This window comes from Dryas octopetala, chromosome 5 (genome assembly GCF_963921425.1).
Source record: "Dryas octopetala chromosome 5, drDryOcto1.1, whole genome shotgun sequence".
NCBI lineage: Eukaryota > Viridiplantae > Streptophyta > Magnoliopsida > Rosales > Rosaceae > Dryas > Dryas octopetala.
The window spans coordinates 14218187-14245997 of record NC_141370.1 but is presented as its reverse complement, the minus strand read 5'-3'; the positions used below and the strand labels follow the sequence as shown (position 1 = coordinate 14245997).

Sequence of the window (27811 nt, the reverse complement as noted above, 5' to 3'; positions counted from 1 at the left end):
TGTAGACTTTGTGTTCAGCATTTTCAACCACAAATCCATCTGGCTGATCCACATAGACCTCTTCTTCTAATACTCCATTTAGGAATGCTGACTTGACATCAAGTTGATAGAGTTTCCAGCCCCTTTGAGCAGCCAAAGCAATTAAGGTTCGAATTGTGTCAAGCCTTGCCACAGGGGCAAAGGTCTCATTGAAGTCTACCCCTGGTTTTTGAGTGTAGCCTTTAGCTACCAGCCTTGCTTTGTGTTTCTGGATAGTGCCATCAAGGTTCAGCTTGGTCTTGAAGATCCATTTGACCCCCACAATAGGTTTCTCACTTGGTCTGCTAACCAACTCCCAAGTTTGATTTTTCTCTATCATTTCAATCTCATCCTCCATTGCCTTTTTCCATGCCATATCTTTTGCAGCCTCAGCATAATTCTCTGGTTCAATGACACTGAGTTTGCAGTGTGCAAAAACCTCAGTTAAATTCTTCCACTTCAGTGGTGTGTTGTCATAAGTGTTTGATACTTCAACCTCACTGGTTTCTGTACCTTCAACAACATCTCCTTCTTGATTCTGTGCCTCAGTCTCCATATGTCTACTCTCTGATCTAAGACTTGATCCAGACGAGCTTGGTGACATGGTTGGAGTTTGCACAGCTTGTGTTGGGGTAGAAAACTCAAACACAGGTTCAATACCACTTGTCTCATCTTTGTTATCCCAAGGAACAGATACATAGACAGCTTCCTTCCTTTCCCAATTCCACATGCCTGCTTCCTCAAATGTCACACTCCTTGAGACAATAACTTTGTCACTGGTCAAATCATAAACTCTATAGCCTTTTTCCCTTGTTCCATACCCTACAAAGACTCCCTTCTGGCCTGTTTCATCCAGCTTGGACCTTTGCTGAGATGGAATGTGCGTGTAGCAGATGGAGCCAAACACTCTGAGATGCTTGACACCAGGCTTCCTTCCACTGAACTCCTCAAATGGAGTCTTGTTGTCTAAGGCTTGAGTAGGACACCTGTTCAAGAGATAAACAGCTGTATGCACTGCTTCACCCCAAAACTTCCTTGGCATCCTTTTCTCATGCAACATTGTCCTGGCCATCTCAACTATTGTCCTATTCTTCCTTTCTGCTGTTCCATTCTGCTGGGGTGAGTATGCAACAGTGAGTTGCTTGTCAATTCCCACATCTTCACAGAATTTCACAAACTCATGTGAAGTGTATTCTCCCCCTCTGTCACTTCTCAGTTTCTTCAGTTTGTAGCCACTTTGCAATTCAACCATAGACTTGAATTTCTTGAAAACAGTAAATACATCTGCCTTGAATTTCAGAAAATACACCCAACACATTCGAGTCTTATCATCTATAAATGTAAGGAAGTACCTGTTTCCTCCCATGGACTCAGTCATAGGGCCACACACATCTGTATGGACCAATTCCAAAGGTTCAGCAGCCCTTCTCACTTGCCCTTTATCAAATGTTGCCCTGTGAGTCTTGCTTGCAGCACACCCTTCACATACATGTATTTTGCCAGTTAACTTTGGCAGACCAATCACCATCTCTTTATCTTGTAATCTTCTCAGACTCTCAAAGTTTAAATGCCCCATTCTTCTGTGCCATTTCCATGTGGAATCAACAACAGTGGCTTGATTGACCAACATTGGATTTAGACTGTCAAATGAGAAGGGAAAACATCTATTTCCTTTCATTGGCACAGCAGCAATAAGTTGTTGCAGACTCTCATCACCATAGATTTTAACCATGAAATCACCAAACACCAACCAGTACCCATTCTCCACCATTTGCCCCACACTTAATAGATTTTCATCGAGTCCAGGCACAATCATCACTTCCTTGATGTATCTGACACCACCTTCATGTTCTATGGGAAGAGTACCTTTCCCAGTTGACTTCACCAACTCACCAGTGCCCATTTTCACTTTACATGTCATTGATCTGTCAATATCAATGAGCATAGCCTCATTGCTAGTCATGTGGTTGCTGCAACCACTGTCTAGGTACCAGACCTCTTTGTCCTTGTCAACAGAGGCCTTATGGCATGCATAGAACATGGCAGCTGGTTCTTGTACCTGATTTGCATAATTCACTGAATGTTCCTTCTTAAGTTGATGGCATTCTTTCATCACATGCCCAAATTTGCTGCAATTGTGACACCTTACTTTGCCTTTGAACCAACAGTCTCCAAGATGCATTTTGTCACAGATTCTGCATTTTTGTTTCCCTGCATCACTGTGACTCACTTGCTTTGAGCTTCCTGCAAACTTGTTATCCCACTTCTTGGGCTTGCCTTTCCAGAGCCTTTGATTGTGCTTCCCTCCATCATTGCCATAGGTCCTGCCTTGACCATTTCGATTTTTGGAACCAATGCTCATGCTAGCAAAGGCCTTTTCAGAATTCTCATCATCCTCTTCATGCCTACTCAGTCTCACTTCATAGCTTTTAAGTGATGCAACAACCTCATGAACAGATACAGAATTCATATCAACTGTTCTTTCTATTATCACACACATTGGATCATAGATTTTAGTCAAGCTTATTAAAACCTTTTGAACCAATCTTTGATGTGACATAATCTCACCATACTTTTCCATTTGATTAGTTAGATCAAAGAAACGACTAAAATATGCAGGAAGAGATTCATTATCTTTCATTTTCATGTATTCAAATTCCTTGCGCAAACCTTGTAGCTTTACAGATCTGGCTTGTTCATCCCCATGGTATTCCTCTTGCAGCAAATCCCAAGCTCCTTTTGCTGTCTCTTGGTTCACAATTCGAGGGAAGATTGTCTTTGATACAGCTCCTTGAATGATTCCAAGTGCTTTGGCATCTTTCATGTTCTGGTCCTCAACATAGGCACTGATCTCATCGTCTTCATCAGCACCTCCAGCCTCTCCATCTTTCTTCTTCTTCTTAGAGTCAGGGACTGTGATCCCTTTCTCAACCAGCTTCCAAAGCCCTTGAGACTTGAAAATTGTTACCATTCTCACCTTCCAATAATCAAATTCTGTTCCATCAAATACTGGAGCTCGTAGCTCCATACTGCCAGATCCAGACATTTCTGTAAGAAATCCTTATGTTTTCTTCAGTTTTTTTTTTTAACTTTCAATCACTCCATCACAGTAATACGCCCAGCTCAAGGTCGAATCCATGGCTCTGATACCATGTTGATTTTAGTGATTTCTTAGAGACATTTTTGATTAGGAAGAAAAAGGAAAACAGAGCTGTGTAAAAAATGGAGTAGCTCACAATTGCTTACTCACGTTGAGGGTGTGATCTTATATTCATTAAGGCAATTCTGTTACAAAAACTGTAAGGATGCGTGAGCCTATTACCTCACTCATTCCACACACACGCACTCGATCAATTACACACTGCCAACTGTCATGCCCTATTACATCATTTAATGAAACTAACTAAAATTACCACATCAGCATTACTAAGCTGCTGAGCTAAAATCAGACCCGAGAATCAGTGGAAGCTTTACTTCCAACAAAGACATCAGAATGTGGACTTATTGCATAGGGTTCAAGCCTTCAAGTCTATATAACTGAACATCTGCCACCTCAATCTTTTGCACCAAATACTGTATCTGAGAATCCATTCACCAGATTCACATCGATCATCATAGAGAAGGTCCGATGACACCCCAAGACATCCCATCACACGAGAATGAACTGGTTATGCTGTATAACACAGGGTGCAAGTATACAAAATGCCATGACTTGGACACCCTTTTGCATTTCACCAGGTCCTTCTCTGATAATCTACACAAAACCTTAAACAACAAATCCTCACACAAATTCCCCATATACCCAAATCTCAACTGTGCACTGCGGTGGTATTCAAGTTGAGAAACCGTACAACTAGAACTTAAAAGGCTTACAAGTCTACAATCCTATTTGCCTATTTGAATTGGGACTTGATCATTTGATTTATTTTGGGTCGGTTTGCTGAAACCCTAGAATCATATTATTCTCCTTTTGGCAGGGAAACCGAGAACTATTTTGAAATACAAAGACAGGAATTCTATCGACACACAAACTTCTTTCACAACTACCAAATCTCAACGAATGAGGCACAAGCACCAAATCTCATAAGGGTACAAACTTATGAATGAAGTTGGAAACCTATGTAAAATCAACTAAACTAATATTCCTCTGAATTGGATAACATAAATTTAACCATCTTGGCCATTAAAAATACAAACAAAAACAAAAAGCATGAATTTAATATAGAACATATATAAATTCATCTATTCGCTATTATATTTTTCAATTATTAACGTAATTCATGGTCAAACTAATAAATTATTTAAAGCTTAATTTTTCATTTCTAACCAACAAACAAATAAATAGAGTCATAATCCAAATCATAAATATTCAATAATTAAATAACCAAAATTCATAAAAATTGAAATTAATCATCTGCACATAAATCCATTTCACTTGGATAACTAAACGGTCTTGTTATAAAACGAGAGCGACATTTAATATTTCCCATGTATAGGTAGCCATCTTGTTCATCACCTTCCTGCTCATCACATGGCACTTCCGCACTCAAAATCTCTGCTCCCTCAGAAACCACTGGCCTGTTCAATAGGGAAAATATGAACAAAGGGCAAAGGGTGAAGAGCATGACACAGAAACACACCAAAGCTTCATGTAAAACAACAAAGAGTCAATCAAACATACCAATAATTTTTTTTTTCCTTTCTTGAATTAGTGTATAATAGATTAAAGCCCTGTTTGGGATTGCGGTAGAGGATCCAAAAGCTGCTGTGGATGACAATTCTCAATCACCTATAGCAGTTTTGGTATTTGGTAAAAAAATTAAAAACGGCTTTTCCCCACAATTCTCAACTCCTCACATCAAAAACAGAAAGCAGGTTTCTAGGTGCTTTTGAAAGCTGCAGTGAATCACAGTAACAATTGAATATTTTATTTTACATATAATACGTACCCTCATTGATTTTTATAATTTTTATTTGTTTATTTTAAATTAAAAAATATGTCAATTATTAGTTATATTTTATATTGTGATGATTAATTATAACATTTTATTTGTACGATTAAAATTATAATATACCTAAAAAACTAATAGGCATACTTATTTAATAAGGTTGTCCTTAAAAAAATTAAAGCTAATAAAAATTTATAGCAAAAAATTTCAAAAACAAGTAAAAAAACATTTTATTTTTATCAAACAAATAAGTGAAAGACACTTTCAGCATCATGTCCATTTTAGTAATTATATATAATAACAGCACTTTTACATTAACATTTACCAAACACTTTGATACTGTTTTTTGCACTCACAGTACTTTTGAAAACATAGTTTACCAAACACTCAATTGTTTTAATTACAGCTGACGTTACTCAATTGTTTTACTTCACAACTGTTTTTCCTCACAGCAATGCCAAACTGGTCCTAAAACCAACAAACACTAAACCTTTCGCTTATCAACAAGATCTTTTCCATGTCATGCAAGGTTGCAAGCTTACCCTTAAATAAACCCAAGGATTCAACTATTGGCTTACACCTAATTGACATTCTAAACATCTATTTTCTACCATGTTTATTCATACTCATACCAATCATATGGGACATGCATTCCCATTATATCATGCTTAAGCATGCATCCTCAGCATTTTCTGAAAGCTTAGAAAACATAACTTAGAAGTGTTTCAAGTATCATGTAATGGACCCTAGAAAAGGTTACTGCAGAAAGGTTTGCTTATACAGAAAGTAGAGTATAGCATCCAGAAAATTTCTTTCTTTTTAATAAGATATTAGAAGAATCCATAGGAAAAGAGGAAAAGTGGAAAAACAAGGTAAGCTTGAGCAGTGTAGTGGAAGCATGGCCAATACAAAGTAACAAATTTAAATTTAACTCCCTAAACTTTGAGGATTGAATACTTTCAATAACACCATAAAAGAGCAGATTTGGGGATTCACCCCAAGGCATTCATTCGGTGAAAGAATGATTGCAGAAGCATTACCGTAATCTTGTATCAAGAAAACTTGAACCATCAAGTTGCACTAAAAACTCTAATCCGACTTTGAAGATCTTTCTTTCTGACGCTCCAACAACTGTATAATAATCTAAGACAATATCAACTGAATCTACGCAGCAAAGATGATGCTCTGCCAAAAATCCCATGCAAAGGAAGAAATACAGCTAGTAGCAGATGTATAAATATACCAGCATTATCTTTAGACATAACACCAATCAACAATTACTTTCTCTTCCTACACAAGGTTCTCAATTATTTGCCAACCAAGCAGCCGAAGCAAAGAAACAACCTTTCTAAAGGCGTCCTAAGATGCAGTATATTCTTCGGTTCTTCCAAGGTAACACAGCAGCAGACACATTCTTGATGCCTCCTAATAGAAATAGTACATCAAACTGTATACCATAAACTTCCTACTGTTCCTATCCTCTCCACAAATCCTCAAGAAACAACAAATTTCTATCCTGAAACCCCCACAAATTAAGATGCCAGTGAAGGGTTCCTTCATATTTTCCAAATAAGAAGTAACAATGCTTGCTAGTCCTCATTTATGGGGAAAAAACTCATGTACAAAGTTTTTTAACGTAATGTTGTAATCACCAAAACTCACCTACAATCACCAAGAACTACTATGAAGAATGTTGTAATCAACTCCCAACTCCTCATGCCATTCCCAGTTTCCCACCACAGTGAAAGCCCATCGACCTTTAAATCCTAATATACTAAGTATTCTCTCTTGGTGCAGCATAGGCTGCATCACACTATTCCAGTTCTCTCAATAAAGCTTAAATAGAAAAGTGAAACAATGTTTTAGCTTGAGCTGAAACAGGGTATAAATTATGTTGTTATCACCTATTTTGACAGAATCTGTAGCAACTAACCCAAGTCACCTTGTTTAGCAAAACAAACATATAGAACCAGATGCACTAACACAGACAAACCTATTGAAGTAGAAGGAAGGATAAGATAATAACCAAGGAGATACAAGGAAAGATGAGTAAATAACCAAGACCTTTAATTGTCAAAGGACATCAAATTGTACAGACGCAATATACTAAGAGCAGGCAGGAATAAATAATTACAACTATTTCTTCCATATTTTTGTCTATCACCAACTGCACTCCTGATAATGGTACCATACAGTTAATGAAATAGGTAAGTGCCTGTCTAAGAGCAGACAGAAGACCATCTCTGATACTTCGAGCAAGCATGTTTATTTGATACCATTTCATACCAAATAATAATCAATCAATGTTTGTTTGTCAAACCCAAGAAGGTTTTTCATGCTCTTGAATGCTAGAATAACACCATCTATCCAATTGGAAACTTATGTGCCATTACTTAGCTATCTTTAAGTGCTCCATTTTTTCCATTGCAAATTAGGGTATTTTTCAGTTCCCATTGGTTTCAGGTTTTCAATTTGAGAAAACCAAAATATACATATTAGTCATCAACAAGAGGTGCATAAACATAAATTTTGGAAGGAATATGACTTCAAAAATAGTATATCAATACTTCATGTTTCTAATGATAAACTGAATGTGTTGGCATCCCAAAGCAATATCATAACAAACTGTTGACACGAATTCCTCCGACGAAAGCTTATGGCTGTTATTACTCTCAAATTTCAAGATCTATATGACATTAAATATAACAAACAATCCAAAAACCCTAATATAGCATCAAAGTTCAATGAAATTGAAAATGTGAGTTTAAATTGACATTATGTAGTAAGTGTTTAAATTGGTTCTACATATGAAGATGTGTAAATCTTACAATTTATATTAATATATGGGTTGAGTTGCAAAAATACTCTTCTTAATGGAAAGCTCCACATTAAAAGTAAAAGCACCAAAGACAACAACGGCCTTAAAGGGAAAAGAAACAGTCTACTTACAATGGAGTAGAACCCGAATTCCTCTTATCCAACCGGTAGAAAGGTAGGAAGCAAGCACGAAGAGTAAAGAAACGACCAGTAACGGCTATGTTAGACCTTGTTTGACACACGAATTTGAGCTTATTGCTTTCAAAGTAGTAGCTTAAGATAAAGTTGCGAGTGCCAAAGAATAAGACATCAGAATGTGGACTTATTGCATAGGGTTCAAGCCATGGGGTTGTACCACAATCATAGTCTATACAACTGCTTATGGGCCACCTCAATCTTTTGCAACAAATGCTGTATCTGAGAATCCATTCACCAGATTCACATCGATCATCATAAGACCAAATGCGAAATGTATTTGATCTATCACGCTTGAAATAATGGACAACGTCCGATGAAACCCCAAGACATCCCATCGCACAGGTCTTGTCAGCCTCAGGGTCAGGGAGTTCAATGGCACGAGAATTAACAGTATTGAGGTCAAAGCATAGAAGTTTCCATGACCTGGCTATGCTGTATAACACCCCGTGCAAGTATACAAAATGCCTGCACAACTCGAAACTTTTGAACCCCTCTGTAAACATGGGGTCAAGTTGCAAACCATGTCGAACCCACTGTCCAGATTCGGACGAGAATATGTCCAGCAGCGTCGAGGTTGAGGTTGGGGTTGAGGACATGGGTTCAGAATAATCAATTCGGACAACTCTGTAGTGAGGAGATTCGGTAGGGTCAAAAGCCAAGGCAGCACCAAAATGGTCATGGTGGTGTGCACTGACTTTAGGTATGGCCACAGTTTCTTTGGTGATGGGATTGCACACATACAACTGATAAGTGCGTGACTTGAATACGAGAAGCAACCCATTGCAACAATCAAGGTAAGCATCGCCATAGCGCCTCTGATGTCGAAAAAACTGCATCCATTCCTTGAAACGCCAAAAATCTCGTGAGGATTTGAAGCGGGTGTTTTCCTTTTCCTGGTTATCTTCCATGTATTTATAATTATAGAGAGAGACATAATTTATATGACGGAAATCAGATGCGACCCAGTCCATAGTGTAAAAGTAAAGACCCAAAACAGGGGACTGCGCCCAAAATCTCCGCACCCAAACATCTGAAATTATTCGATGCCATGACTTGGAAACCCTCTTGCATTTCACAAGGTCCTTCTCTGATAATCTACACAAAATCTTAAATAACAAATCCTCACACAAATTCCCCATATACCCAAACCTCAACTGCGCACTGTGGTGGTATTCAAGTTGACAAGTCTGATATTTTGGGGCCAAAAAAGACATCACCTTTTATCCTGATTTCTCCGTCAGAACAAAATGTTTTGAAGGCTGCTCTGAGTGGATGATATCTTCTCTTTCTTCTGATCTCCAAGTAGCAGACTTTGGGTTAACGGTGAGTGGATTGGTGGTTTTGAAAGCTTCTCTTTCTTCTGATATCTTCTCTTTCTTGTGTAGTTCTATACTTGTTTCTTTGCGCATAACTGTAAAGTGGGAGCCCTCGGTTTAAAATTCGCTTTCCCTTGGAACAAGTTTGTATTCTAGAAGTGGTACTTTTGTAGATATCCCTCTTGACAATCTTGACTAGTCTTTTTGGGCGTGACACTTCTCAATATCTTATTACATCTGTAGGTCCTAACTCTATGGTCATTTGCACTTTTTGTTGGCTTTTAGTTTATTGTATTAGTTTTCATGCCTTTTGCTAAGTTGTCGCATGTTTGGTTGGTCCTTTTGTTGTAAATATTTTTTAAACATCATCTTTACTGTCATGATGTTTAGTAGGGTTACTTTTGTATACTCCCTAGCAGGTTCTTATTCGGGTTGTTATTTTTGAAGTATTTTCAGTTTAGGTCTTGCGCGCATTTGTAGTCTGATTCAATCAGTATTCTATTAAACAAAGGGTTTAATTTGTTCTAGGAAACTTGAAAGTATAATACTCGAAGTAGGAGTATTGTATTTCCGGAATTCTTAGGATGGGTGCTGTTGTGGTGCTCCTAGATGAGACGTCACTTTTGCAATCTTAGAATAATTTTGAAATTTCGTCAAAAACTTTCAATTTTGGGGATAAATTACAAATTATATGTTTGTTTTATAAAAAAATTTTGTTGGGGGAATGAAAGACCTTTTATGGGCTTTCTAAAGATTAATTTCTATTTTCATGTTTATTTGCTGAATAAATTGAGGTTCACAAAATTTTTCGGGTTTGAACCTTAAGTTTAGGATTTATTGGATTACTTATTTGAAAATCAAATTCAAAGCTATATACAAGATTTTCGGCAATTCTTGAATAAAACTTGTGAGTTTAAAAACAACATAAAATATAAGTATCAGATTCACAAAATTTAAACCACAATGACCAAAAACCTAAACCACAAAGACCAAAGGTGATTTTGAATCAAAACATAAAGACCAAAAATGTAGTTGACCCTTTATAAATAAGAAGAAGAAAAAGGGGAGTATCTAGACGTTTCACGTTTGGGTGTGCATATATAGAACTCTCATTTATGATATGTGTGCAACCTCCAAACGGCTATGACCATTGTAGTGCAATTTTGTTTTGGCATCATGCCATCAGCCCTAGGGGTTAAAGTTGGATTAGAAAATCCGAATGCAATTTGAAAGTTTTCAAGTTTACCACACCTCAAACAAATCCGAAATCTAAGTTTTAAACACCTAGTGTGCAAGTTGGGTTTTTTTTCCGTCTCTTTTGAGAGAAGTGCAAGTTGGATTGAAAAATCTCATTAAGACTGATTATGGCCGGTTTACAAATTCCCACGTTTGCACACCTGAATCAAATCTGAGGTTAAATTTTTTTGACGGAAATCTGATAGAAATGCTTTTGTAAAATTAATCTGATTTGAATTCCAATCCAAAAAGTTTTGAAATTTTCCGAAGACTTTTTTTCCCATATTTCTGAATCATTTTGAAATCATTTGTTTGATCCATTTTATTTTATTTTTTCTGTTTCAAACATTCATATAGATAGATATATATTAAACAAAACTAATACTATACTACAAATATACACAGATATATACAAATATACTAATGCTATAATATAATATAGACACATATACTAAACTGTGAATCACCCTAATATAAATATTTTGCATCCTATAGTACATGCCAGTAAACATTAGCATATGTAATTACTAATTATTTATGCTTGTTATAAAAATATATATACATACACACCTAGTATCTATTTGTTTACTATATTTAACCACACAATGTGACAATATTAGATGAGGTTGAAGGTTAAACTTAAACCTCCTACCCAATATATAAATGCATACATATTTATATATATAGTAAACAATTTCATCCATTCTAGAATATATAGAGTAAACAATTTAATCAACTATAGGTGATATATAATGAAGCACGCGAAGTATTTATGTGACAAGTGGGAAGCACGTGAAGTATATAGGTCCCAAGTATATATGTGACAAGTGGGAAGCAGGTGAAGAATATATGTGACAAGTTATTTGACAAACAAGTTACTAGTGTATCTTCAAATCAGTTCATGCCCGCTTGGAAGCACTACAACAAATACCCCTTATAGCCACCTTGAATTGAAACTAAATTGAAGTTAGTGACAAATGACATTTTTTAGAGTCACCAATTAATATTTTAGTTGTTAATATTTTAGTTGTTTTAAAAAATTTTAGTGGAATTAATAGTTGCTTTACGATCCACTAATTTATATAATAATTGACTAATAAGTAGTTACACAAAAATGGTAACCAAACTAGAAAATTAGCGGGAGATTTATTCCTTTCCCACAACAATTCCAACTGAAAGAGGCAAATGTGGGATTCAAAAGTTGTCTTAATTATCATTTGCCACTTAAGGTTTAAACTAATTTTAGAACGGTGACATTGTTGTAGTTTATTGTCTGCAAACAATAGATGTACTCACACTGACACACCAAAATGTTCTCATTGCAGATTATGGGGAAGTGTGGAGCAGCACTGGAACACGAGAGCAGTTTTGCTCACCCCCTTTAACTAAGGTGTATGCTTACCTCCCATCTAAAATACTGACATGTATTTAAAAAACTAACCATGAGTTAAAAAGCTAACCATTTCATTATTTCTTGTTTATTTTTTTTCCCCAAAACCCGGTTCCCCCCTTTCTCCTTTTTTTTTTTTTCTTTTTTCTTCTCCTTTCTCTCTATCTCCCGTGCTTCTCTCTCTCGGCATCTCCATCCCCAGCCCAGCTCACCGGCGCCGACCACCTACAACTAGTCAACTACGCTCTCCCTCTCCCTCTCCCTCTCCTCTCCCTCCTGCAGCCTCTTTCTCTCCTCTGCTTTCTCTCCCTAGCGCGAAAGCTGCACACATCCAGACATTTAGAAGCCCATGGCATTTTCTTTTCAACCCTTTTGCTTTGGTTTTCTTTGCACTTGTCCCTTATATTATGTCAGCTGGTCCATTTTTTATAAGGTCTATATTTAAAAGAAAGAATAAATGACAGCAAGGTGTTGTTATTGATGCCATCCAAATCAAACATCAAATACCCATGAATATGTGCAGACAACCCACCCCAAAAATTTAATTGATAAAGAAAAATGGTGGGCTTCTAGATGTTCTGGGTTAACTCATGGTTGCAGGTGTTCGAAAAAGAACATGCATGTATGGTGGGAGGAGGGTGGGTGCAGAAGATCAATGGCAATTGTTGCTTTAATCTTTGTTGTGTGTTGTCGCATACAATCTGTTGCCACTTGTGCGGATCAAGAGTTTTTCCCAGTATCTAGTGGGTGATGGAGAGAAAGGAGGAGAAGAAAAAAAAAAAAAAAACAAAGGGAGAACCGGGTTTTTGGGGGAAAAAAGGAAAAAAGAAAAATAAAATATTTATGGGTTAACTTATGTTAGTTTTTTAACACTTGGCAATATTTTAGATGGGAGGTGAGCATACACATTAGTTAAAGAGGGTGAGCAAAACTGCTCTCCTGGAACACACACTTGCGTGTGAAATGAGACTTAAAGGTATATGTGTTAATAAATAACTCATCCTTGGACCATTTGATATTTCCAAATGGTGGGGCCGCTTCAAAATTGTGAAGGAGTAGATGTCTGAACACCCTTTAGATCTCCCTTTTATCAGATCTCTTGTTCTTAGTAAAGAAAAAAAGAGAGCTCTTGATCCTTTCATAGTTTCATCCCATCTGCTTCAGATCTCTCTCTCCCTTTCTTGCTCTTTCTCCCCCACATGCTTCCGATCTGTCTGTCTTTATTTTTTATTTTTTTATTTTTTTATTTTTTTACTTCAGATCTCTTGATCTTTCATGCACCACACCTGCTTCACATATCTCTCTACACCATCCCAACACCAAATAAATCGGGAAAATCTAAACAATAACAGGACCATACTAGAATCGATCGGCATCAGGTCTGTGTGTTCAACTATTTTTTTGTTTTTTGTTTTTTCTATTTTCTTTATGATTTTAGGGGTCTTTATTTTGGGTTTTGATTTCTCATTTCTGGCATGGATATTTGATTTCTCATGTTTGTTGCCATCTGCTGAATTACTATTTGAATTATATATTTTTGTTAAGATTTGGGTGCTTCATTTTTATTATGGACCAAGTATTTATTGGAATTTTTTTTCCAGAACACAGAAGAACCATCAACACCAATGGTGAAGAACAATCACACTTCAACATCAGCAGCAACAGCCATAACCACTTTACATATACGTTCCTTTTTTTTTTTCTTTTAAAGTTAGGGAATTTTTCGAATGACAAGAGAGATTAAAGCATTAAGATCTACAAATGTATTTTCTTTCATTGTTTTCTTTTATATCGTTATACACTGTATTTCAATTGATTTCAATGTATAAAGGGTTTATAATAATTAATTAATTATTTGCTTTGATTTTCAAATACTGATGTACTATCATAAAATTGTTAATACTATTATAATATCATATTGCACACAGACAATTACTAAAGTCGATGGAGGCATTCTTTTAATTCAAGTTGCTCTTCATGAATACAGCAACTATCTTCAAAACAATGGTGAGCCTTTATTTGCAACTACCTTGCAACTTCCTGCAACATTGGTGGAGGGAGAAATTGTCAGCAGCGTTGGACAGTTTTTGTCTCCAAACTCCACCATTCCAAAAATTTGGTTTGGGTAGCCACCTTGCCACCCCTTTCTCTACAACCATCAGCCTAAAAGTGACTGCATGGTAGCTATTGATCCTTTAAACCAATCTTTAGTTTCTAATGCATCAATAGATAACATAAACCAATAGTGGATTTAAGAGCAAAATGGTGTAGTGAAGACTCTCAAATGGATAGAAATGCCACAAGATCAGATGCTGAAGGCCTATTGGATGGGTCCTTGTCCAACATGCTGAGCAGAAGTTTTGTATGTGCATGATGAGTCCACGAAGTAGGAAGCTTTCCTGAATTCTTCAGATCTTCGACAACATGATACCTTTCAATTACCGTCGTAAATCTGGAAAGCATGACGAACAGCAGTAGCCCAGCACTGTATATGTCCACCTTAGTATTAACCTTTTCATCTGGTGCATGGTACAAACCTCGTCTGTCCTCCTCTTTAATTTCAACATCCTCACCAGTAATAAATCGTGCTGCAAAGAGAAAGGGAACAGTGTTGAATTTTTCTTTCTATAGCACTGACAGTGGCAGAAGTGAAGGAGATGCAGACGAATCTATTGAGCAAGGAGGGTCAACAATCATGCTTGATGAGGTCCTTGGTTTGTTGAGCCGAAGGTGGGACACAATAAATGGAGCTCAGGCACTCAAACTTTTGCCAATGGAAACTAAACTACAGGTATTGATCATATTGATTAAGGATTATGGACGTAAGAAACTAGTTAATTCCTATCAAATAACCAGACAAGGCAAAGTATCTCGAGGAATAACTAATCATTAGTGTCACTCTTGTTTTATGATTTTATCTACCACAACATAATGTGTTTGCAAATTGTGGAAAAGAATCTTTCAAATTTGTTCTTAAATATTATTTTAAAGCATCAATGTTGATACGTTCCTTAAATCCGGTTTGTTCAGACATGGTTTTATACTTATCTCCATGCTGAAGCCATGCCTTATCATCATTTTTCTGCAGGACTTGCTTCCATTTATAGGACCCCTACTGAGAAAATCCAGTGAAGCTTACAGAAATCTTTCAGTGATAAAGATTTTGAGATGCAAAGTGAGAACCTGCAGGTATATATGCATATATTCTGCTTGAAATCTTAGTTGGTGTTGGAGCTAAAATTTTCGGAAAGAAATTAATTAGCCAACAATAAATAAATGGTCGTAAGAACCTGACCTAGAGATGAAAATTATCGACTGATAAGCTCTTGTTGTCCGATGCGCGGGGGGTGTCCTCCTGTCATAGACATTCCGATGCCAAAGTAAGTAATTGCTCAATTTGATAGTCTAATTCAGAATTGGTTGCGTACCTTTTACTGTTGTGCATGGGACTACTTATACATCCCCAATCCTTGCTCTCCAAGCAACTCTTCCTATCTCCCCCACTTCCATTTCCCATGATTCCACGTCCTGCATGGATTGATCATGCTCGGAGTGGGGAGACCATGAGCCAGGTAACTCTCACGTTCCAAGTTAATAGGGACGTGGCTTGGTATTCCGCACATGGTCAATACATGGTCCTCAACCGGGGCTTTCACATATTTGTTTACGGGCTGATTCCACCATGGGCCTTATGTCAAGTTACAACAATGTTTAATGAGAAAAAGCCCATCGATCTATAATCCAAACAAGAGTGAACAATGTTTTACCTTGACCCAGATGCACAAACACAGACAAACCTATTTAGGTAGAACTGTAGAAGGAAAGGTAAGTAAATAACCAAGAGCTTTAATCGACTTTTTTTTGTGCGTAAAAAAAAATGATACTGACACAATATACTAAGAGCAGGCAGGTATCAATGCACTCCTAGTAATGGTACCTTAGATTAATGAAATATAAATATGTGCATATCTAAGAGAAGATAAAAGACCATCCCTGCAACTGCCGGCAAACATATTTATTTCATACCATTTCATACCAATTAATAATCAATCAATGTTTGTCAAACCCAAGAAGGATTGTCTTGCTCTTGAATGCTAAAACAATGTCATCTATCCAATTGGAAACTTAGCTATCTATATGTGCTCCATTTTTTACATTGCAAATTAGGGTATTTTTCAGTTTCCATTGGTTTCAAGTTTTCAGTTCTAGAAAACCAAAAGGTGCATAAACAAAAATTTTGGAAGGAATTAATGTGACTTCAAAAATAGTATATCCATACTTCATGCTTATAATGATAAACTGAAAGTGTTTGCAACCCATAGTATATCCATACATATTATTCATCAACAAAAGGTGCATAAACATAAATTTTGGAAGGAATATGATCGACTTCAAAATAGTATATCCATACTACATGTTTATAATGATAAACTGAAACTGTTTGCAACCCATAGCAATATCAAAACAAACTGATGACATGAATTCCTCCAAAGAAAGCTTATGGCTTTTACTACTCTCAAATTTCAAGATCTATATGACATTGAATCCAACAAACAATTAAAAAACCCCAAGTGAAATTGAAGATATGAGTTTAAATTAATATTATGTAATATGTGTTTAAATTGGACCTACATATGAAGATGTTCGTTTTGTTGATGGCGAGTACATATGATGTTGTGTAAATCTTACAATTTATATTAATATATGGGTTGAGTTGCAAAAATATATACTCTTCTTAATTAATTGTAAGCTCCACATGAAAGTGAAAGCACCAAAGACAACAACAGCATTAAAGGTAAAAGAAACAGTCTACTTACAATGGAGTAGAACCTGAATTCCTCTTATCCAACCGGTAGAAAGGGAGGAAGCAAGAAGGTAATTAAGGTAAAGAAACGACCAGTTGTAGCTATGTCACAGTCTGCTTGACACACGAATTTGAGCTCATTGCTTTCAAAGTGGTAGCTTAAGATAAAGTTGCGAGTGCCAAAGAATAAGACATCAGAATGTGGACTTATTGCATAGGGTTCAAGCCTTCAAGTCTATATAACTGAACATCTGCCACCTCAATCTTTTGCACCAAATACTGTATCTGAGAATCCATTCACCAGATTCACATCGATCATCATAGAGAAGGTCCGATGACACCCCAAGACATCCCATCACACGAGAATGAACTGGTTATGCTGTATAACACAGGGTGCAAGTATACAAAATGCCATGACTTGGACACCCTCTTGCATTTCACCAGGTCCTTCTCTGATAATCTACACAAAATCTTAAACAACAAATCCTCACACAAATTCCCCATATACCCAAATCTCAACTGTGCACTGCGGTGGTATTCAAGTTGAGAAACCGTACAACTAGAACTTAAAAGGCTTACAAGTCTACAATCCTATTTGCCTATTTGAATTGGGACTTGATCATTTGATTTATTTTGGGTCGGTTTGCTGAAACCCTAGAATCATATTATTCTCCTTTTGGCAGGGAACCCTAGAACTATTTTGAAATACAAAGACAGGAATTCCATCGACACACAAACTTCTTTCACAACTACCAAATCTCAACGAATGAGGCACAAGCACCAAATCTCATAAGGGTACAAACTTATGAATGAAGTTGGAAACCTATGTAAAATCAACTAAACTAATATTCCTCTGAATTGGATAACATAAATTTAACCATCTTGGCCATTAAAAAAACAAACAAAAACAAAAAGCATGAATTTAATATAGAACATATATAAATTCATCTATTCGCTATTATATTTTTCAATTATTAACGTAATTCATGGTCAAACAAATAAATTATTTAAAGCTTAATTTTTCATTTCTAACCAACAAACAAATAAATAGAGTCATAATCCAAATCATAAATATTCAATAATTAAATAACCAAAATTCATAAAAAATTGAAATTAATCATCTGCACATAAATCCATTTCACTTGGATAACTAAAGGGTCTTGTTATAAAACGAGAGCACCATTTCATATTTCCTATGTATAGGTAGCCATCTTCTTGTTCATCACCATCCTGCTCATCACATTGCCCTTCCGCGCTCAAAATCTCTGCTCCCTCAGAAACCACTGGCCTGTTCAATAGGGAAAATATGAACAACGGTCAAAGGGTGAAGAGCATACAACAGAAACACACCAAAGCTTCATGTAAAACAACAAAGAGTCAATCAAACATAGCAATCTGCAAAACATTTTTTTTCTTTTCTTGAATAAGTGTATAACAGATTAAAACCAACAAACACTAAACCTTTAGCTTATCAACAAGATCTTCTCCATGTCATGCGAAGTTACAAGCTTACCCTTAAAATTACCCAAGGATTCAACTATTGGCTTACACCTAATTGACATACTAAACATCTATTTTCTACCATGTTTATTCATACTCATGCCAATCACATGGGACATGCCTTCCCATTATATCATGCTTAAGCATGCATCCTCAGCATTTTCTGAAAGCTTAGAAAACATAACTTAGAAGTGTTTCAAGTATCATGTAATGGACCGTAGAAAAGGTTACTGCAGAAAGGTTTACTTATACAGAAAGTAGAGTATAGCATCCAGAAAATTTCTTTCTTTGTAATAAGATATTAGAAGAATCCATAGGAAAAGAGGAAAAGTGGAAAAAAAAAAAGGGGAGCTTGAGCATAGTGGATCCATGGCCAATGCAAAGTAATAAATTTAAATTTGACTCCCTAAACTTTGAGGATTGAATACTTTCAATAACACCATAAAGGAGCAGATTTGGAGATTCACCCCAAGGCATTCATTCGGTGAAACAATGATTACAGAAGCATTACCGTAATCTTGTATCAAGAAAACTTGAACCATCAAGCTGCACTAAAAACTCTAATCCGACTTTGAAGATCTTTCTTTCTGACGCTCCAACAACTGTATAATAATCTAAGACAATATCAACTGAATCTACGCAGCATAAATGATGCTCTGCCAAAAATCCCATGCAAAGGAAGAAATACAGCTAGTAGGGGATGTATAAATATACCAGCATTATCTTTAGACATTACACCAATCAACAATTACCTTCTCTTCCTACACAAGGTTCTCAATTATTTGCCAACCAAGCAGCCGAAGCAAAGAAACAACCTTTCTAAAGGCGTCCTAAGATGCAGTATATTCTTCGGTTCTTACAAGGTAACACAGCACCAGACACATTCTCGATGCCTCCTAATAGAAATAGTACATCAAACTGTATACCATAAACTTTCTACTGTTCCTATCCTCTCCACAAATCCTCAAGAAACAACAAATTTCTATCCTGAAACCCCCACAAATTTAAGATGCTAGTGAAGGGTTCCTTCATATCTTCCAAATAAGAAGTAACAATGCTTGCTAGTCCTCATCTATGGGGAAAAAACTCATGTACAAAGTTCTTTAACGTAACCTCCTCGCCCCAAAACTCACCTACAATCACCAATAACTACTATGAAGAATGTTGTAATCAACTCCTCATGCCATTCCCAGTTTCCCACCACAGTGAAAGCCCATTGACCTTTAAATCCTAATATACTAAGTATTCTCTCTTGGTGCAGCATAGGCTGCATAACACTATTCCATTTCTCTCAATAAAGCTTAAATAGAAAAGTGAAACAATGTTTTAGCTTGAGCTGAAACAGGGTATAAATCATGTTGTTATCACCTATTTTCACAGAATCTGTAGCAACTAACTCATGTCACCTTGTTTAGCAAAACAAACATATAGAACCAGATGCACTAACACAGACAAACCTATTGAAGTAGAAGGAAGCATGAGATAATAACCAAGGAGATACAAGGAAAGATGAGTAAATAACCAAGACCTTTAATCGTCAAAGGACAACAAATTGTACAGACACAATATACCAAGAGCAGGCAGGAATAAATAATTACAACTATTTCTTCCAAATTTTTGTCTATCACCAACTGCACTCCTGATAATGGTACCATACAGTTAATGAAATAGGTAAGTGCCTGTCTAAGAGCAGACAAAGACCATCTCTGATACTTCGAGCAAGCATATTTATTTGATACCATTTGATACCAAATAATAATCAATCAATGTTTGTTTGTCAAACCCAAGAAGGTTTTTCTTGCTCTTGAATGCTAGAATAACACCACCTATCCAATTGGAAACTTATGTGCCAGTACTTAGCTATCTTTAAGTGCTCCATTTTTTCCATTGCAAATTAGGGTATTTTTCAGTTCCCATTGGTTTCAGGTTTTCAACTCGAGAAAACCAAAATATACATATTAGTCATCAACAAGAGGTGCATAAACATAAATTTTGGAAGGAATATGACTTCAAAAATAGTATATCAATACTTCATGTTTAAAATGATAAACTGAATGTATTGGCATCCCAAAGCAATATCATAACAAACTGTTGACACGTATTCCTCCGAAGAAAGCTTATGGCCGTTATTACTCACAAATTTCAAGATCTATATGACATTAAATACAACAAACAATCCAAAAACCCTAATATTGCATCAAAGTTCAATGAAATTGAAAATGTGAGTTTAAAAAATCATTATGTAGTAAGTGTTTAAATTGGTTCTACATATGAAGATGTGTAAATCTTACAATTTATATTAATATATGGGTTGAGTTGCAAAAATACTCTTCTTAATGGAAAGCTTCACATGAAAAGTAAAAGCACCAAAGACAACAACGGCCTTAAAGGGAAAAGAAACAGTCTACTTACAATGGAGTAGAACCCGAATTCCTCTTATCCAACCGGTGGAAAGGTAGGAAGCAAGCACGCAAAGTAAAGAAACGACCAGTTGCAGCTATGTCACACACTGTTTGACACACGAATTTGAGCTTATTGCTTTCAAAGTGGTAGCTGAAGATACAGTTGCGATTGCCAAAGAATAAGACATCAGAATGTGGACTTATTGCATAGGGTTCAAGGCATTTGTCAGTACCACAATCATAGTTTATATAACTGTACATCTGCCACCTCAATCTTTTGCAACAAATACTGTATCTGAGAATCCATTCACCAGATTCACATCGATCATCATAAGACCAAATGCAAAATGTATTTGAACTATCACGCTTGAAATAATAGAGAAGGTCCGATGACACCCCAAGACATCCCATCGCACAGGTCTTGTCAGCCTCAGGGTCAGGGAGTTCAATGGCACGAGAATTAACAGTATTGAGGTCAATGCATAAAAGTTTCCATGAACTGGCTATGCTGTATAACACCCCGTGCAAGTATACAAAATGCCTGCACAACTCGAAACTTTTGAATCCCTCTGTAAACATGGGGTCAAGTTGCAAACCATGTCGGACCCACTGTCCAGATTCCGACGAGAATATGTCCAGCAGCGTCCAGGTTGAGGTTGGGGTTGAGGACATGGGTTCAGAATAATCAATTCGGACAACTCTGTAGTGAGGAGATTCGGTAGGGTCAAAAGCCAAGGCAGCACAAAAATGGTCATGGTGGTGTGCACTGACTTTAGGTATGGCCACACTTTCTTTGGTGATGGGATTGCACACATACAACTGATAAGTGCGTGACTTGAATAACAGAAGTAATCCATTGCAACAATCAATGTAAGCATCGCCATAGCGCCTCTGATGTCGAAAAAACTGCATATTTTCCTTGAAACGCCAAAAATCAGATGCTGAGTCTTTGAAGCGGGTGTTTTCCTTTTCCTGGTTATCTTCCATGTATTTATAATTATAGAGAGAGACATAAATTATATGACGGAAATCAGATGCGACCCAGTCCATAGTGTAAAAGTAAAGACCCAAAACAGGGGACTGCGCCCAAAATCTCCGCACCCAAACATCTGAAATTATTCGATGCCATGACTTGGACACCCTCTTGCATTTCACAAGGTCCTTCTCTGATAATCTACACAAAATCTTAAATAACAAATCCTCACACAAATTCCCCATATACCCAAACCTCAACTGCGCACTGTGGTGGTATTCAAGTTGACAAGTCTGATATTTTGGGGCCAAAAAAGACATCACCTTTTATGCTGATTTCTCCGTCAGAACAAATTGTTTTGAAGGCTGCTCTGAGTGGATGATATCTTCTCTTTCTTCTGATCTCCAAGTAGCAGACTTTGGGTTAACGGTGAGTGGATTGGTGGTTTTGAAAGCTTCTCTTTCTTCTGATATCTTCTTTTTCTTCTTTTTAAAGCTTAGTTTCTTATTGGGAAATTTTTTTTTGAAAGTCACGTATTTTGAGGTAAATCTTATTTCAGAATACGCATTTGTGTTAGTATAAAACACATATTTATAATTTGTGTTATTGTGTGACGCATCGTCAATTCTGTTACATTTTTAGTCCAAATAAAAGATAATTTAATTATTTCATATTAAATAAAACTTTAATTCAATTTCTAACTTAATAAATATTATTAAAACTAAAAAGATTAATACTAAAAATAAATTAAAATATTTAAAATTAATTTTAAAAAGGTTAAAACAAAAAAAAATGAAAGAAGAGGAAATCGATGTCGCACCCTCCTCCCCACCAGGCCCTTCCTTCCCAGCCCCAACCCACTTCCTGCGACGGCTCACCTTCCCCTCTCTCTCCATCTCATCATTTCTTCCTCTCTGTCTTTTTCTCTCTTTGCATATCTTTGTCTCTTTCCTATCTCCCAATCTCTCTCTCTCTCTCTCTTTACTGTAACCCACCGCAGAAGCGATGAGGGGGGCCGGCAAGGTCGCTACTCTCCAAATCGATGTCAAATTGATATGGAAAATTGATTGTTTTTCTTTCAGCTACAAAATTGGATTTTTTATTTTTTGAGTGTTTCTTACCCTAATTTAGGAAATTGGGGGTTTTGAAAGGCATTTGGTTGTGGTTGTTCTATAGGCTCTTGGCGTGGAGAGAATCTCTCTGTGGTTGTGGTTGTTCTATAGGTTCTGTATAGGGAGCTAAAGAGAAGTTTGAGCAATTGCAAAATGTGATCGCAATTCTTGGAAGAGAGAAAAAGAGACAGAAAGGAAGAAAGGAAGAGAGGGAGAGATGGAGAGAGCGGGGAGGATGAGCTGTTGCTAAAGGTGGGTTGGGGTTGGGTGCGGAGGGAGGGAGTGAGTCTTCAGTGGGGCGTGCCCCAGTGGGGCATGCCCCATACAAGATTTATCCGGAGGGAGGTGCGCTGCCCTGCCTGCCTCTTCCTTCTTTCTTTTATTTTTTTTTAGTTTTTCTTTTTTAAAAAATATAAAGGGTGAATTGTCAATTTTGCCACATCAAAATACGTCACGTGTCATTCACATAGTCTATTTTTAATAAAATTATTAACAGAGTTGACGATGCGTCCCATAATAACACAAATTGTAAATATGTGTCTTACACTAACACAAATTCAAACGCGTGTCCTAAAATAGGATTGACCCAAAATACGTGTCATTTTTGAAAAATTTTCCCTTTTTTTATTTCTAACCAACAAACAAACAAATAGAGTCATAATCCAAATCATAAATATTCTATAATTAAAATAACCAAAATCCACAAAAAAATTGAAATCAGTCATCTACACATAAATCCATTTCACTAGGATAACGAAACGGTCTTGTTATATGACGAGAGGGACATTTAAACCCTGCCATGTAAAGGTAGCCATCTTCTTGTTCACCACCTTCCTGCTCATGACATGGTACTTCCGCACTCAATATCTTTGCTCCCTCAGAAATCACTGGTCTGTTCAATAGGGAAAATATGAACAAAGGTCAAAGGGTGAAGAGCATACAACTGAAACGCACCAAAGCTTCATGTAAAACAACAAAGAGTCGATAAAAAAAAAAATTTCTCTTTTCTTGGATAACAAAGTCAAACCAACAAACACTAAACCTTGTGCTTATCCACAAGATCTTCTCCATGTCATGCGAGGTTGCAAGCTCACCCTTCAAATTACCCAATGATCAACTATTGGCTTACACCTAATCGACTTACTATGCCTATATCTACTTCTACCATGTTCATTCATACTCATGCCAATGGGACTGGCCTTGCTTGAGCTTGCATCCCAGCATTTACTGAAAGCTTAGAAAACATAACTTAGAACTTAGAAATGTTTCAAGTATCATGTAATGCACCCTAGAAGGTTACTACAGAAAGGTTGCCTATAATACAGCAAGTAGATTATAGCATCCAGAAAATTTCTTTCTATTAATAAGATATTAGAAGAATCCATAGGAATAGGACAAACAAGGAGAGCTTCAGCATAGTGGAAGCATGGTCAATACAAAGTAATAAATCCAAATTTGACTACCTAAACTTGTAAGATTGAATACTTAGTTTCAATAACACCAAAAAAGAGTAGATTTGGGGATTCTCCCCAAGGCATTCAGTCGATTAAGAATGATCGCAGAAGCATTAGCTTAATCTTGTTCCATGAAAATTAAACTTGAACCAAAAAAAGCTCTGCTCTAAAAAGTCTAATCAGACTTTGAAAAGACCTTTCTTTCTGACACTCCAACAACTGTATAATAATCTAAGACTATATCAACATCCTCACCCCAAGAAAACTCGCCTACAATTACCAATAACAACTATAAAGAATGTTGTAATCTTATAATCAACTCCTGACTGTTCCTCATACCATTCCCAGTTTCCCACCACAGTGAAAGGCCATCGACCTTTTTTTTTTTTTATGAGAGAAAGCCCATCGATCAATAATCCTAAGAAGAGTGAAAGAGTGAAACACTGTTCTACCTTGAGCTGAAACAGGGTATAAATCATGTTGTTAGCACCTATTTGGACAGAATCTGTAGCAACTAAACCACCAGCCCCCCCGGGCGCCGCATTTAGCAAAACAAAATATAGACCCAAATGCACTAACACAGACAAACCTATTGAGGTAGAAGGAAAGGTATGTAAAAAACTAAGACCTTTAATCGCCTTTAGAGAAGATAAAAGACCATCCCTGCAACTGCCTGCAAGCATATTTATTTGATACCATTTCATACCAATTAATAATCAATCAATGTTTGTCAAACCCAAGAAGGATTGTCTTGCTCTTGAATGCTAAAACAATGTCATCTATCCAGTTGGAAACTTAGGTATCTATATGTGCTCCATTTTTTACATTGCAAATTAGGGTATTTTTCAGTTTCCATTGGTTTCAAGTTTTCAATTCTAGAAAACCAAAAGGTGCATAAACATAAATTTTGGAAGGAATGTGACTTCAAAAATAGTATATCCATACTTCATGCTTATAATGATAAACTGAAAGTGTTTGCAACCCATAGTATATCCATACATATTATTCATCAACAAAAGGTGCATAAACATAAATTTTGGAAGGAATATGACTTCAAAAATAGTATATCCATACTTCATGTTTATAATGATAAACTGAAACTGTTTGCAACCCATAGCAATATCAAAACAAACTGATGACAAGAATTCCTCCAAAGAAAGTTTATGGCTTTTACTACTCTCAAATTTCAAGATCTATATGACATTGATTCCAACAAACAATTAAAAAACCCTAAGTGAAATTGAAGATATGAGTTTAAATTAACATTATGTAATAAGTGTTTAAATTGGACCTACATATGAAGATGTTCTTTTTGTTGATGGCTAGTACATATGATGTTGTGTAAATCTTACCATTCGTATTAATATATGGGTTCTTTTTGTTGATGGCTAGTACATATGATGTTGTGTAAATCTTACAATTTGTATTAATATATGGGTTGAGTTGCAAAAATACTCTTCTTAATGGTAAGCTCCACATGAAAAGTAAAAGCACCAAAGACAACAACAGGCTTAAAGGGAAAAGAAACAGTCTACTTACAATGGAGTAGAACCCGAATTCCTCTTATCCAACTGGTAGAAAGGTAGGAAGCAAGCACGCAAAGTAAAGAAACGACCAGTTGTGGCTATGTCACAGTCAGATTGACACACGAATTTGACCTTATTGCTTTCAAAGTGGTAGCTGAAGATAAAGTTGCGAGTGCCAAAGAATAAGACATCAGAATGTGGACTTATTGCATAGGGTTCAAGGCATTTGGTAGTACCACAATCATAGTCTATATAACCGTACATCTGCCACCTCAATCTTTTGCAACAAATACTGTATCTGAGAATCCATTCACCAGATTCACATCGATCATCATAAGACCAAATGCGAAATGTATTTGAACTATCACGCTTGAAATAATAGAGAAGGTCCGATGACACCCCAAGACATCCCATCGCACAGGTCTTGTCAGCCTCAGGGTCAGGGAGTTCAATGGCACGAGAATTAACAGTATTGAGGTCAATGCATAAAAGTTTCCATGAACTGGCTATGCTGTATAACGCCCCGTGCAAGTATACAAAATGCCTGCACAACTCGAAACTTTTGAATCCCTCTGTAAACATGGGGTCAAGTTGCAAACCATGTCGAACCCACTGTCCAGATTCCGACGAGAATATGTCAAGCAGCGTTGAGGTTGAGGAAATTGACTCGGAATAATCAATTCGAGCAACTCTGTAGTGAGGAGATTCGATAGGGTCAAAAACCAAGACAGCACAAAAATGGTCATGGTGGTGTGCACTGACTTTAGGTATGGCCACAATTTCTTTGGTGATGGGATTGCAAACATACAACTGATAAGTGCGTGACTTGAATAACAGAAGTAACCCATTGCAACAATCAAGGTAAGCATCGCCATAGCGCCTCTGATGTCGAAAAAACTGCATCCTTTGCTTGAAATGCCAAAAAGCAGATGTTGAGGCTTTGAAGCGCGTGTTTTCCTTTTCCTTGTTATCTTCCATGCAATCATTTTTATAGAGAGACAAATCTTCCATGTATTTATAATTATAGAGAGAGACATAATTTATATGACGGAAATCAGATGCCACCCAGTCCATAGTGTAAAAGTAAAGACCCAAAACAGGGGACTGCGCCCAAAATCTTCGCGCCCAAATCTCTGAAATAATTCGATGCCATGACTTGGACACCCTCTTGCATTTCACCAGGTCCTTCTCTGATAATCTACACAAAATCTCAAACAACAAATCTTCAAACAAATTCCCCATATACCCAAATCCCAACTGTGCACTGTGGTGGTATTCAGGTTGACAAGTCTGACAGTAGCAGCAGAAGAGGAAACCATTAACGAGTAAGAAACATAGTGGCCAAAATAGACATCACCTTTTGTCACCCAAAAAGAAAAAAAGACATCACCTTTTATCCTAATTTCTCCGTCAGAACAAATTGTTTTGAAGGTTGCTCTGAGTGGATGATATCTTCTCTTTCTTCTGATCTCCAAGTAGTAGACTTTGGTCTGGCCTAGCAGGAGACGTGATAATGGGGAGTGGATTGGTGGTTTCACGTCTAATTTGGGGGTTGGTCTTGTCTTGTAGGATGAGTTGCGGGCGTTATACAATAAGGGCCGTTTGGCACTTCTTGAAAGGCCAAAAGCACTTTCAAATGAGTAAAAGTACTTATGTATAAAAAATGTTGTTTGACAAAAAAAAAAAGTGCTTTGGTCAATTTTAGAAGCATTAGAAGTGGTTTTGGGAGATGCTTCTCCCAAGAAGTGCTGCAACTCAAAAACACGGGAAGCACTTGGTTGATTTAATGAAAATTTTAAACTTTCTATATTGTCTCCATTTTTTATTCAAAATGTCAAAAATTAACCTTTTAGCTAACCTTATGAGTTTTCCTACACTCTCTTTTCTCCTAAGAGCTCCACTTTATTTTTTTCAGTTTATTGAAATCGAGACTTACATGATCAAGGTGACATTACTCATACATCTTGTATGCTGAATTGCTGATCTATCCTTATCCAATCACATATCCTTTTCTTTTTTTTGGCCAGGTTCTTTAATCTTTTTTTTTTTCTTTTGCTCTTTGCTATATTTTAATTCTTTAAATACAATATTATATTAAAGTACTTATTTTTGGTCA

The 27811-nt window shown here is 36.6% G+C and overlaps 3 protein-coding genes across 3 annotated transcripts; all 3 read right to left on the bottom strand.

The window, feature by feature from the left end:
* Window positions 1-7912: 7912 nt before the first annotated feature.
* Window positions 7913-9290, bottom strand: LOC147284615 (F-box protein At5g07610-like). Its single transcript, XM_086245712.1, has one exon. It carries the CDS (start codon window positions 9194-9196, stop codon window positions 7913-7915), a length of 1284 nt encoding a protein of 427 aa, XP_086101838.1. The 5' UTR covers window positions 9197-9290.
* An 8508-nt stretch (window positions 9291-17798) lies between these two features.
* On the bottom strand, window positions 17799-22017 carry LOC147284614 (F-box protein At5g07610-like). Its single transcript, XM_086244720.1, has 2 exons — window positions 20641-22017; window positions 17799-18016 (listed from the first exon to the last, which is right to left on the bottom strand). Exons 1-2 carry the CDS (start codon window positions 21921-21923, stop codon window positions 17842-17844), a joined length of 1458 nt encoding a protein of 485 aa, XP_086100846.1. The 5' UTR covers window positions 21924-22017; the 3' UTR covers window positions 17799-17841.
* Window positions 22018-23360: 1343 nt separating this feature from the next.
* Window positions 23361-26937, bottom strand: LOC147284613 (F-box protein At5g07610-like). Its single transcript, XM_086245167.1, has 2 exons — window positions 25709-26937; window positions 23361-23607 (listed from the first exon to the last, which is right to left on the bottom strand). Exons 1-2 carry the CDS (start codon window positions 26935-26937, stop codon window positions 23433-23435), a joined length of 1404 nt encoding a protein of 467 aa, XP_086101293.1. The 3' UTR covers window positions 23361-23432.
* Between the last annotated feature and the right edge of the window lie 874 nt (window positions 26938-27811).

Excerpts from the sequence above, each read along its gene's own strand:
- LOC147284615 (XM_086245712.1), bottom strand. The coding sequence starts at position 9,196 with ATGTCTTTTTTGGCCCCAAAATATCAGACTTGTCAACTTGAATACCAC.
- LOC147284614 (XM_086244720.1), bottom strand. The coding sequence starts at position 21,923 with ATGTCTTTTTTGGCCCCAAAATATCAGACTTGTCAACTTGAATACCAC. Across the intron at positions 18,017-20,640 it reads AATTCGGGTTCTACTCCATT|GCCAGTGGTTTCTGAGGGAG; the intron begins GTAAGTAGACTG and ends CCTATTGAACAG.
- LOC147284613 (XM_086245167.1), bottom strand. The coding sequence starts at position 26,937 with ATGGGGAATTTGTTTGAAGATTTGTTGTTTGAGATTTTGTGTAGATTA. Across the intron at positions 23,608-25,708 it reads AATTCGGGTTCTACTCCATT|ACCAGTGATTTCTGAGGGAG; the intron begins GTAAGTAGACTG and ends CCTATTGAACAG.